At 39.6% G+C, this 13,881-nt stretch overlaps 1 protein-coding gene across 1 annotated transcript in view; it reads left to right on the forward strand.

Moving 5' to 3' along the window:
- LOC140227655 (sialate:O-sulfotransferase 2-like) overlaps nucleotides 1-13,881 on the forward strand; it is a 90,362-nt gene that overhangs the window by 74,333 nt on the left and 2,148 nt on the right. The window contains exons 4-5 of the mRNA XM_072308071.1: nucleotides 12,876-13,015; nucleotides 13,551-13,728. Of these exons, the coding sequence (XP_072164172.1) occupies nucleotides 12,876-13,015; nucleotides 13,551-13,728 (318 nt within the window). The remainder of the gene's footprint in view (nucleotides 1-12,875; nucleotides 13,016-13,550; nucleotides 13,729-13,881) is intronic.

Here is a 13,881-nt window from a genome sequence, read left to right on the forward strand (position 1 = left end):
CTAGTTTTTCCGTTTTGAAATGTCTGTAAAATTCACTCCTAAGCCAGAAGTATGCTCCGCACAAAGTGTACAGTGGTGCGAAAGAGCTCTCTCATTGGACAATGCGTGCGTTCAGCGCTTGAACTACACGCGTGCCAAGAAACCGCAAGTGGCATGAAACCGTTATGTAGCAGCGTAATGACGTAATGCAAGCGCTGAGTGCAGGCGCTGTCCAATGAGAGAGCTTACTCTTGAGATTGCACGGTTTCAAGCTGATCAGCACTGACATCGATGTATATTTTACTGGTTCCTGACCGGATTAAGCAACAAATTGTCAAGATATTTACATGGATACAAAGATTAGGAGATGGACTACCAAATAAAGTATTTTCATTGAGACGCAAGGTGAATTTGGTATTTTTTTGACGTCTTGAAAGTGTACTGCACGAATTACTTTTTTCATCATTTTTCAAGCTCAAATTACGCTATGATATTTTTCATTTACAATAATTTAAGTAACATGTGACGATAGTTTACATATTTTCCTTGAATTTGATACCAAATTTGTGAACATAAGGTGTATTTTTGTAGCCGAAAGCCCAAGGACAAAATCCCCTTACGCAGCTCATTACGTATGCCAGCCTAAAGCGGGCTTGCATACGACTTGAATAAATACGAGCGAATTATCGGGTGCTGCAGACTGACTGTCATAGATTATGATGGAGTCTGCATTAGGAAAAAGAACTCGGCAACTGCGGGTTTACTGCTTTTTGATTCGGTGTATATCTTTGTTATTATAGCTTTGTGTTATCCGCAGGTCTCCCTTCAAAATCAAGATCGTTTGGCATTGAACTGAACTGAACTTCCTTTCACAGCAAACAAAAAGAATTGATACACTGGGCAGAAGGAATTGAATTTGGAATCATATTATCAGATATCTTACACTTGAAAAAAAAAAAAGAAAAGATCGGTCTGTACGTTTATCTTTGAATCAGAATAATTTTGTTGGAACCAAGCGAGAGGCTCAAACCTCATTTCCTCGACACATCAGTAAGCCATTTCGGAGTTAGCTCATTGGCACATTCATGTTGTTCGACATTGGTACAAATGACCTTTCTTTTTTCTCAGTCGGTTAGGGGACTTCACTCGTTTTCAGAGCGACATAATGCATAAGCTTTTCGTAACAATTTATCAAATTCATCAATCCTGAACTTGCGTAAACCAGATGACCAGAATGATCCGTCAGTTAACACTTGGGAAAGCATACATTTCATTATTTCACTTTGAATGTATTAACAATCTCGTTCTATTGACATTGCCAAAATATTGCTTTCAGGTGGACGTGCTGGCAAGCAGCATTTATAAGGATTAAAGTCATGAATAATCATTACATCACAGATGCTTATCCCAGTGAATTCAAAAACCAACATGCATGTTATGTACAAATGACCTTTTTTTCTGCTCATGAGTAAAGTGGAACTGCGAACTGCCTTATTCAAAGCCATATAGAACAGTACCATAAGTCTGTCAGTCATCGACCGTTACCCGGTCGTACCAGCGTCACAAAATGGTACTCGTGCGTTCAAGAGTCTTCCTTTGCTCGCGGTAATTTTCAAAAGACGGAGAGCTTGGCCGGGCTGATTACAGATTAGGTTGAAATTCATTTCCAATACATCGATATTCAGCGCACGCTATCTAGTCGGAGGAAGGTTATCGAAGGAATTACTCGCCTAAGCCTTCATATGCATATAAATGAGTATTTAGCCAAGTCTGATGTCAACTTGATCAGCATGATAGCATGTGTGTTTTTGTTTTTATTGCCATTCTCCATTAGGATTAATGTGACTCCATAACCCCTTTTTTCATCGACAAAATAAAACTGCTTTGTATTCTTTAAAAGTTATTTTTTCGCGCTCTTTCTCGGTATATCACAATTCATCATGGTTGGTTTATGTTCGTTGAAGTTTTGTTCCGCCTGAAACCAATGTATTTGTATCATAATGTATCATATTTGGTTTTATATACGTTGAGGTTTTGTTCCGCCTGGAACCAATTATGCATCAGCCTTGTCAGCAATACTAAATTTACGGAACAAGATGAGAATATGCACGCACACATTTCGAATATCTATAAAGATTGTATCCGAGTTCCTTTGATGCATGGTTTTAGAATTGTATGATATCAAAGAACAGAAATCAAAAATAGAAACTCAGAGAGAAAGAAAAAGAGAAGGAAAAAATAAAACAGAGAGATAGAGAGAGCTTGGGGAAGTGAGAAAATTATGTAAATGCGTTAAAATAATGATTTATGCGTTTGTTGACCTTTTGCAAAGGTTTAAATAATCTTTGTCAACCATCAAGTAAGAGGGTGTGGGTTTTCATCATTTCCCCTCTTATTTTAGTGACGAAAATAACCACATTGATTAATGCTGTGAGAGTTTGGCATTGACGTCAACAGACGAGGTTTATTGCCTTCAGCCCACATTCAAGAACAAAACATCTACCAAAATATTCTTTAAAGAACATGACATAACAAAATAAACAATGGTGCATCTAGTGTTATATCTACTTATAATCATAAATTATATTACGACAAATTTGGAAGAAAGCCGTGGGTTGCAAAAGTTACAAATTGATGTGGTACGACTGCAAATGAATTCAATAGATATGGGAGGTGTAAAAATAGTTGTGAAATTTGCTGATTTTAGCTGCGGGAATGAAGCGAAGTGAATAATAATTCAAGGCATCTGTCCATCGCAACGAACATCCTACTCAATATTGATATTACGTACTTTCTGAGTTTAGAATTTTCAAGCAAATTTATCAATCCCTGTTCCACTGTTCCATTCCTGTTCCACCTTATTAAAGTAAAATACGATGGAGCTAATGGGAAAAAAAATCAGAGTAGATCAGGAACAAGAAATCAAGGTTTCCAAAGTAAATCATACATTTGTGAGATTAACAATACGTTTATAACAATGCCCCATCGGGTATAATATATGAGGATATTAGAAGAGCTATAGTTGTTAACTCTTTCTATTTCTATCTATTTCTGTATAAAAATATTCACTGAACCATGTTATAACTCTGTATGTTCGTTTGCAGTCATTGCAGTACTGCATAAGCCAGCCTTTAAGTCAGTCCAATAATGTTATATATTTCAAATTATTCAGAAGCATAGTGCGTTTGTTACTCATTTTTCCAAGCATTTTACATAGAATACAAAACGCTGGCGTATAAAAGTCATTGATTTCTCTCTCAAATTCGAGGCTTGAAAAGTCTGTGACCCCAGCCTGGAGCACCGTGGACGTCACACTCTAACGCCACGGGCCAACGACCTCAGTGACATTATTAGTCTCCCTTCGGAGTGCCACGAACAGCACAAGATTCATCACCGAATCCATCCCGAGGCTATCTCGGGGCAGACCGATCGTTTGGTCAATGGAAAAAAGGGACGATCACGAGGAACTGGCGCTTAGACATTGATGGAAAGAGAGGGCGAGGGCTGTCGGGAGTGATGGAAGGAGGAAGGGAGGGATGGGGAGGAAAAAAGGAGGGAGTGGTAGAGATGGAGAGAGAAAGAGAGGAAAGGAAGGAGAAAAAGAAGACGGCATTGATGACAGACTACAGCGTTCCGCCAACGCATGCCGTGTGCTTATCCGCGGCGCATCATTTGAGTAGACTGTGGACCGTATGTTCATCATAACACAAGACGAGGTTGAGAAAAAAAATTGTCTTCGTCTTACATGACACTGGCAAAACATCACACCACGCAATTCATGATGTAAAGACGCAGCGGCCTCCCCCACATTACTGCATTTTATATCACTATAATTATACATATATATCACTCTACCTTGCACCAACAGTCAAATGTTTCCTAACATGAATTACAAAGTCTTATACATGTATCAGATTTTGTTATGTGCAATTCATTGTGGCTTGTACAGAATCAGGCATGTTGCAACATTATGGACGCGATCGACTCGTAATAAGGCCCCAGTCACATATAAACACGGATCCTCAAGAGTCTACACGGTGATCCGGGGAGATCCGGGATAATTTCGACCTCGATGAAGTGTCGACGAACGTTGTAATGACTGCACACACGGTATCAACACGGCAGCTACACGGATAAGGACGGAAGAGCGCGGCGTCTACACGGACAATCAGGGCATCTACACGGATCAACACGGCAGTTACACGGCAGCCACACGGACCGTCCCGGATTGCTCTGCCAACATGGCAATCTCCGGATGACGCCGGATGTTTTTGACCTCCAAAAGTTGCCGTGTTGGCCTCCCGGATATCCCCGGATCTACACGGACATACACGGATGTCCAAGGATGTCCAAGGCGTCAACACGGATCTCTCCCCGGATCACCCGGATCAGATCCGGGGTGGTCCGGGGTGATCCGGGATGTCTACGTGACTGGGGCATAACATTGCATATGAGTAGACTCATTGCATTCTTCATATCCCAAAGGGTTTGATCAAAATACCACCCCACTCACACGCGCACACACACACACATACAAAAAATGATTTAATAAATGAAGAAGGTACACAAATGATCGTGTGTTTGAGAGTAGCTATCAAGGTAAAGCAACTTCTGTAAATTACTTCAATTCTGACATTTTCAAGGGATTTTTATGTTTCTGCAAAACACCCCCTCAGACATACCCTCAGGAAGATTACATTTTTCTTTTTATGCATCTAAAAAGTGAACGTGTTGTGTGATTCTGTCCTGAAATAGCTCCTCCAAATTTGAAATAAACCATGTGATCAACCCCCTATATGTATCTATAGGTGGATATAGGAAATGTATACCCTCGGCAACCACAGTCATAGTTCTTCTCACAATGGAGTTCCGTATGTATGTGTTTACTTACTTGCTATATATGCAGTACATAATGTCGATCACTAGGGTATGTCAGTGTGAAAAGCCTGGATAGAAACACGATTTCACGTTCAAGTGTACGACTGTTGGAGGGCATGGGCTGTCACGATGACGTCACTATATGTTGCTCGCCAAGCTGCCGCCCGAGATTTGGCAAAAGGTCAACTCTTTCACCTGGACGTCAGCTGTCCATGCGTCATTCCTATTCCCTTTTTCTCTGTGTGTGTGTGTGTGTGCATGTGTAAATAGTGCAAATCCAGTGCGAGGATAAATGTTTCATTTTGAGCTTGTCTCAGACAACGACCAACACAGCATGCTTTGTGTTTTTAAAGCAGACTATAGTTTTCTGTGTGTGCGTGTGTGTGTGTGTGTGTGTTATGTGCTGTGTGTGCGTGCGTGTGTGTGTGTTTGTGTATGCGTGTGCATGTGTATATGTATGTGTATGTGTGCATGTGCATGGAGTGAGGATAAATGTTTCATTTTCAGCTTGTTTCAGACAACGACCAAGACTGCACACCTTATATTCTTTTAAGGAGACTGTAGATGGCAGTTTTTTGGCATTCCTTTGCCATTAGGGCATTATTCTTATTATTCGAATATTCCTCTTTTTCATTCATTGTTCCCAACAGAGCGTCATTCTCACATGATAAGGTAGGGAGACCTCAATTTGATTGAATTTGATTTCCTTTTTTTTTTTGTCTTCAACAAAAGCACGAATAGTAATGGTTCGTCTGATGTTATATACGAAATTTGGAATAGAGTGATTCTATGAAATTATGCAATAGTTGATTCATAAGAGTGAATTGATTCCATTTCTTAAATCAACATAAATGCAGCAATGTAAAACATCACATCCTCGTCTGCCCGGCAGAAGTAGGGCCTAAGGATTGCGCGTTCGAAAAACCGAACAAAAAAAAAAATGATGATTACATCGTAATATGAAAGAGCTTTCAAAAGTCTATCACATTATGTCACAAACCAAAGTTTGATTTCGGGTTAAAATTTCACGCTAGGGGATTATCCTGACTAGCAGAGAACGACATGATATGTCAACTTAAATTGGATATACAGTGACACCAACAATAATATATACCATGACTTGATAAAGACACATGTACATGATCCTTCGAAGTGAGAAAGGAACCCTGACTGTTGAAAACCACCAGGGCTATAGTCCCTTTTGGGTAGAGTATGCAAGAAGTACACGTATAGAGAATGTTTTCCTGTATAAAATGATCTACAGCGTGCGTATTATTCACGGAAGTCGCAGATGGATTGTATATATATATATATATATATATATATATATATATATATATATATGTATATGTATATATATATATATATATATATATATATATATATATATATATATATATATATATATATATATATATATATATATATATAGATTACGTTGCAAAGATTGATCGAGTAACTATACAAATAGTTGGGTAGAAAATTTCATAGTAGACAGAGGTTGCAGAATGATAATGCCACTAGTATGTGCAGCTGTTTGCTTGCGATTGCATGAAGTGAACATACAATCTTTTAATAGATGGGTAAACAAACAAACAAAGTAGAGCTAAAAAAAGAAAGAGCAGTCTCTGTTAACCATATCATGAATGATCAGCTGGGCATGCGTACACTTGTCGATATACCATGATATTTACATTAGTGGAAAGAAATCGACCAGTGAAAACTCAATTCTTATTTTATGTAACTTACAGTGTGGAGTTTGGTTTTGATTTTTTATTTTTAAAGATTGATGTAGATTGATTTTTTTTAGCTCTCGTATTTGTTTACGTGCATGACGAGTGTGTGTGGGTGTGTGCGTGTTTGTTTGCGTTTGTGTGTACATGTCCGTACCATGCTCCGCTGAGCAAATTTCACTACCTGACGAAAGAATGAGACAAAATGAGTGCGATGTGACATAAAACAAATATCAGTGATTTGAATGCAAGCATGCCTTAAAATCGTCGTGATCAATTGTCAAGGGTACAGTCCGCTTTGTTAGCTATGGCACTCGAGTCGGACAGGGAAACATTCGTGTTCCCTTGTCATTTCCAGCGTGAGATACCTGATGGACAACGGTCGATCGACATTAATGTTAAAGGGTGTGTACAGTTCTGGTCGAGGTGAGGATTTAGCTTTTAACATTTTGCGAGATATTCAGAAACCACTCTATGAGATGTCAAAGAGCATGCAGTTCTAAGGGGTATCAAAATTTTATTCGATGAAAATCGATTTTGAAATGGCTGAGATATCCAAAAACAAGGTGAAACAAAGAGATCCTAATAAAGTTGTGGCATGTCGCCTTTTATCATTAGCACTTTTTTGGATATCTCAGTCATTTGAAAACCAATTTTCATCAAATAAACGTTGAATCCTTCTTAAAATTACATGCTCTTTCATATTTTATAAGAGGCTTTTCATTATCTCACTTAGGAATGTTCAAAACATGAATCCCCACCGCAACCAGTACTGTACAGTCCCTTTAAAGGACTTGGCAGCAGGTGGTTAGGCATAAACCCTGGCATAAATATTATATCCCACATGATTTTAATGAATTCGGACGTCCAATAAACATGGACCAAGTTTCAGAAAACATACGTTGCCGTGTACAAGGAAGCAGCCCAAATACATCAGATAATAAAATGACGACATGGTGGAGGGGGATCATGGGGCCTAACCAGTACCGAGTATAAAACTCATTAGGAAGTTAAAGTAGGGTAAGAAGAACTAATAACGACTGGATAAACATTTTAACGAAAAGGGTTTGGTTGCCGGGGGTGGGGGTTGGGGGAGGGGGGTGGTAGCCGTGCATGGCTTGACTCGGGGACCATAATCTGTTTAATTAAGAGTCTCGTAATGTATCTTGATTTGTGGACACGTCTTTCCGATAACCTGATTGATTTGCAATTTCTAAGGGTCTATACATTGAAGTATAGATTGTGAATACAGATTTCGTTGGCTATTGCCGCAAAGTGAAGGAAGGATTTCCGGGTCTTCACCACAAGTAGGAAGAATAATGAATCTAAAGTTTCCTGCTATAATAATAATCTATCGATAGACTGTACTTTTATAGACGCAGAGCAGATACAGTGCTGAACAAAGTAGGCCTACATGAAGAACACATGACTAACTATTGTTCGTGCAGGGTCCAATTTTTGCTTATTTTCTTTCGTTTTTGTTTTATTGTTTTGGTCTTCTTGCAAAGTCAGGAAAACTACACGTACGCCCATGCACGCAGTCTATTACTACAGTAGTTGACGAAAGGCGCTGAATGTTTACCATCCTGCCGACTTTTACTATAACGTAGACCTAATAACAGTTGCACAGGTATATCGGCATCATGAGTTCATGATCTTCATCGCCATCGCATGTCTACTTCACAGTCGTCGTCGTCGTCGTCGCTGTCGTATCACTACCCGCTGGATGCGTCATCACACTGTTGATGGCCTTTTTTCAAGACATGTTCTTTCTACTCAGATACGTCGCCTGGCAATGCACTCCCCAGTTATGAAATTTCTGACTGCTTTTGCTTGAAGACATTAATATTTATGGCCTAATGGGTATTTGATACGCCATAAATTCCACGGCGCGACGTGATGATATGAACTAATATCACAAAGTGTGCAGGTATGAGAGAAAAAAAAAATGTCTGCAAATTAGACTTCATCCTCGGCGTACGCGGTACTTTCTCGTATAAGTGGGAACGACACCTCGCTCCATCACTGTCGCCTCTCTCTGACCCACGCATTATCGTTTGCAGGGATCGTATCATAGGGACACGCCTGTCAACCCGAAATGTGCGAAAAGTTGGTCACTGTCACATAATTATAGGGTAAAGATTCAATTACGCCCCCTGTATGCATCAAACGTTCCGTGATAGGCAAGTATACCAGATGAATGAATGCACAGTCTTACGTACGAGACGCACTCAATCCTCTTTCCCACTAACTGACTAAGGTATTGATTATTACTGCTTAGAACTATAATTAATTACTTATCCTGTATCTCCCAGGGGTAATTAAAGGGTTATCCCTTCAATTCCACATCACACATAATCATTCATGTTGACTTTGACCAAGAGTAGAATAAAGCGAACAGAATGCAGGAAGTCTCATCGATATTGGATTTGACATGAGAAAAATGAAATTAGTTAACCTCTGCGCCTTTTCACCGAATAGTGTTATTGGTGGCAACCACAGCCATCATAAAATGCAAATTCGCTGAGGTGATGGCACAGGCTTGCACTTACTCATGTATTTGTTGAGCCTATAGAATAAATTGTCTGAGCAGCGCTGTCATGAATATAACCTTCAGAGACATACCGGCAACGCACGAGAGAAAAAGAAAACACTTTACATGTTGCGTAAGAATAGGTATGAATTATTGCAACTGATTGACAAATTGCCCTGCATCGACGTAAATAAAAATAAAGTAAGTAAAAATTTACGTCGATGCAGGGCAATTTGTCAATCAGTTGCAATGAAAACATCTCGACGGAAGAATTTCATGAATTTGAGGTATGAATTAAACCACGAAACGAGAATGAGAGAAAGGAGAAAGGAGAAGGCTCTATGCGAATAGTTTTCTCTGCATTCTATGTAATATCATTTCCATAATTCCAATGTCAAATGCGAGTGTTTCTATGTGAAATGCGGCTTCATAAATAATGGTCTCGTTGTTTCATTGCCGAATGATTTCTGAAGTATAGTTTCCTCTAAAACGGTAAGTTCTTTGAAATATTTTAAAAGACAATAGCGAATAACTGATTATGCCATGACGATATTGATGGGACGTTCTTTTGCATTGGTCGCTTCGGGGTCTTCCAGCACATTAAATAATTCATCAGCAAGCTGTTTTGGAGGACAGCACTATAATGCATTTGAATCATGATAACGTTAACCTTTTCAAACCCACCACCTGAAAATGCATTGGCAGTGTGTACTAAAATAGCTTGACAATGGTATACATACAGTGGATGCTGAGGCAATACAAGGCTCTGATATGCAGAGGGGGAAAAAAACACCCATACAGCTAAACACAGCTGGGTCCACATGAGCCAATCTTATTAATGTTGTACAGGGAAGAACTCGTCAAATGACATTTGGTTGTGACACAAACCTCTCCGTGTGACATGGAGTAGGTGTCGAGGTGTTTAACCATGAGAAGAGAGAGCGTCAAGTTCATCTCCAGTCGTGAAATTCACATCCGCGCTAGTCTCCTCTCCAAACCCCTTCTATCTTCGTCACATCCCTCTCTCTCTCTTTCTCTCTTTTCTACCTATTCATTTATTTAGTTATTTATTCATCTATCTATCTATCTATCTATCTATCTATCTATCTATCTATCTATTTGTCTATTTATCTATCTCTCTATCTATCTATTTGTTTATTCATTTATTTATCTATCTATCTATCTAACTTTCTATCTATCTATCTATCTATCTATCTATCTATCTATCTATCTATCTATTTATATATCTATTTCTATCTATCCATCCTATCTATCTTTCTTATTGTAGCTCTATGCTTCTCCGGTATTCCAACCCATTCTGCATTCAAAATCATATTTTTACATCGCTTGTCTCCTAAGGGCTCGGAGCTGGGGTGATCTGATACTTGGCACTATATAGTTTGAAAGACGTATACGACTGCCTTATTCTTATTCTCCCGTATCTACTGTAAAAATAGATTAATCATGTACATAATAATCACTGCAGCCGGGTACTCACTGCATGTTCCATGACTTTGTAAAAGATTTATGGGAAGAGAGGGAAACATTGTAATTATGCTACTTTTAGTTATCATTGTAAAATAGGAAAGTCCACAAGATAGACGATTCATTGTTGGTAACACCTGATATTTCGAGAGTGTGTCGATTCAGTTGATCAAAATGGCACCTTGCAAAATGTTAATCGTGATGCAAAGAAGCGGTTATATCGTATGCCTCTCACCACACACACACACACACACACACACACACACACACACACACACACCCACACACACACACACACACACCTTCACTACCACAAATACCGTCGACCTCGCCTTTTTAATCTGTCTCATTGCAGGTCCAATCGATGATTATGCGATATAATTACTCGGCTAAAGTAGCATAAACGGGCGCTTGCGATTGAGCTTATCTTGGCACTCTCCATGACGGTCTAAAGTAGGCGTTTTAAATGCAATTAATGAGTCCCTGGTGGAAAATAGATTTTGCTCATTTTTATCTCGTGCATCATGCAGGCAGAGGTGATTGCCATTTGTTAATTAGCCTTCTGGCATGTCGGGTGCGGATATTATACGTCCACAATATGAGGTTGCATAGTCTCGTTGGCTGTACTACGATATCGGTCGTGTTTCAGTACAACATTACTTTACTCGAGTTAGTTTCACCTGAGCTGTTATTTGATAAAAAGAGTGGGAGGGGAAAAAACAGCAACAAAACATTGCTCTAGAGAAACATTATTTTTCTTTTGGAAAAAAAAAATATCGCTCGCTACGGTTCATTCTCGAAGTCGCCAACTTCAATTCGAGGCATTTGCTTCACATTCTTCCAAAATTCAACGCTGATGGCGCGATGCAATACTTTTGAACACTGCTTTTGAAAGGTGTTGAACACTCTGTTGGCTTGGCAGTGCGTGTTTGTTCCTGGGGCTGGGATCTTGCAGTTCCGAGTTTCGAGACTGGCTCAAGACCAAAGATTCGTAATGCACCAGCAACATCTCTACAAGTGGACCGGTCCGGGCATACAAACTCGAGAGTAGAGATATAGGTCTGTGTATGAAGCACAGCTGAAACTCTCTACAAGTCTGTGTATACGTTAGGTGTGATGCCTCCTTTGTGGTGTCTTCAAGCTGGTGCCCCTTCCGTTTCGCAATGCTTTATTTTCAGTAGAAATAATGTCGTAGCAAGCAGGAGGCAGCAGAAAATGTTCATAGCATGACGACTTATCATTGCACAACGTAACGCGTATACTATTTTTGTTAAATAATATTATGATGTATGCGCGACAAAATGTTATTTTGCGTATAATCAAAATAAGATAGAGAAATGCGACATCATTGATATTTAGGATTAAGATTCTATGGGCAGTACAGTTGTACAGATCATGGGGCAAAGTGGTGTAGTTCCATGGTTGCTTGTTAAGGTACAAGAAACAAGGGCGCGTGGTTGTAAACTAACTATTCTGTGCTTTCGGGCATTTCTTTTATTCCACTTTCGATGCATATTTTTATTTGCTTCACTCTCAATTCGAGAATAAGTTGTGATCTGAGAGATCGTCTGGGAGTGAGAGAAAGAAGGAGAGCGAGAGAGAGAGGGAGGGAGAGTCTTTCCGAATCGACGCCGCAAGAAATCCTCTACATCGGGGGGACAGGAAGAGTTTAAACGCAAGTCAAATTATCGACCGTTTCAATCGACTCAGTCGGGTGTTTTTAGGGGGAGTTTCGTACTCTCACCATTGGAACGTAGCCAATGGTGGAATTCAAGAGTATAACTCCCCTCCATGTCCACGTGACTGTAATGACACACATTTCAAGTCAAACAAACAGAACAGTGAAAATATGTAATGCTGAAAATATGACGAAAGACAGTTGCAATAAAACAAAAATAAATACGCAGTAGCCGCTGCACACAAGCTCGGTGGTTTGGTGGATAAGACGCCTGTCCGATGATCAGGAGGGCAATTTGTCAATAAGTTGCGAATAAACTGTTGTTCGACAATGGAGCATAATATTATACATTCACCTCTTCTTATTCATAATTATTGTGTGATTGTGGTATGTCAATGTTTCGCAAAAACGAGTATTGATAATACTTGTTTCTCTGCGATTCTATAATTAAACTTTCGTCATTCTGTTTGCTTATTTTTCTCTCGTCATCGATGTCCTTTAAAACGCAAAGCTGCACGCAACTCTTCTTAATTCAGTAAATTCAAGTTCTTTCTCTCTTTCCCCTTCTTCTGCTGTTCTGTGATTGCAGACGAAGGCCCTGTGCCAGGCTACAAAGATGGCTTCCGCACATGCGCAGTAAGGCCCACGGACGACTCTTATTTCACCAAATACTTCGAAGAATCAGATCAGATGACCGTGGCTTACTGCGTTCAACTTTGCGAAAAACAGGTGAGCAATTTGTGTAACTGAAGGCTATCCATTTTATTCTAAAAATCAACAACAAAAGTTTCAGATATTTGTCAATAACAGGGATGGTTTGTGTCATAAGAAAATATTTCTGTTTTGTCTCATTATGATTTATTACATTATTTTTCATCCATTCTAGACACGAGTATGAATTACTTGACTTTTCAAGGGTCATTACCATCATGACCATACCATGTGATGATGTAAATGATGTCGTAGTTTTTAGCCGAGGTTGCTGCAATGCAAACCATGTACATTTTATTTCAAAATCAAGAATGTGTCGATACATTGTAGCCGTAATATAATTTGGCCTCATCAAACGCACACCAGTAGATACAAGGAAACCAATGTTATTTTAAAGGTCCGACCACAAAGATAAAAACTTGTATGACACAATGTTTTTCGGTCAATATTCAGTGAAAGTGATTGAATCGTTATAAAATGTTATTTGCGAAAAATTAAACTGAAGCTAAAAGATATACAACATGAATGCCTTCTAATTGGTTCACTGCCGCAGGCGTTGCCGCTCGCTGCCTTATTTCGCGGCTCCCAGTGTCACTGCGGATACCTCACCCACAACTACACGCTGCGTCACACGGTGGACCACAGCGAATGCCAGGAGGTTTGCAAGGGCGACGCCAAGACGTTCTGCGGCGGTGCCGAACACTATGCAATCTACCAATCTGGGGTGGAAGGTAAGAATCAACGCAGCGAGACGTACACTCAAAGACGAGTTCATGTCTCAATCATTAAGCAAAAGATCTAGAAGTTTACGATCTTTCAGATCTCGAAGTTTTGCCAGTGTGACCGCAAACTTCCCGCAGAACTTCTCGGCAAACTTCTTAATC

This window comes from Diadema setosum, chromosome 4, assembly GCF_964275005.1.
Source record: "Diadema setosum chromosome 4, eeDiaSeto1, whole genome shotgun sequence".
NCBI classification, from domain to species: domain Eukaryota; kingdom Metazoa; phylum Echinodermata; class Echinoidea; order Diadematoida; family Diadematidae; genus Diadema; species Diadema setosum.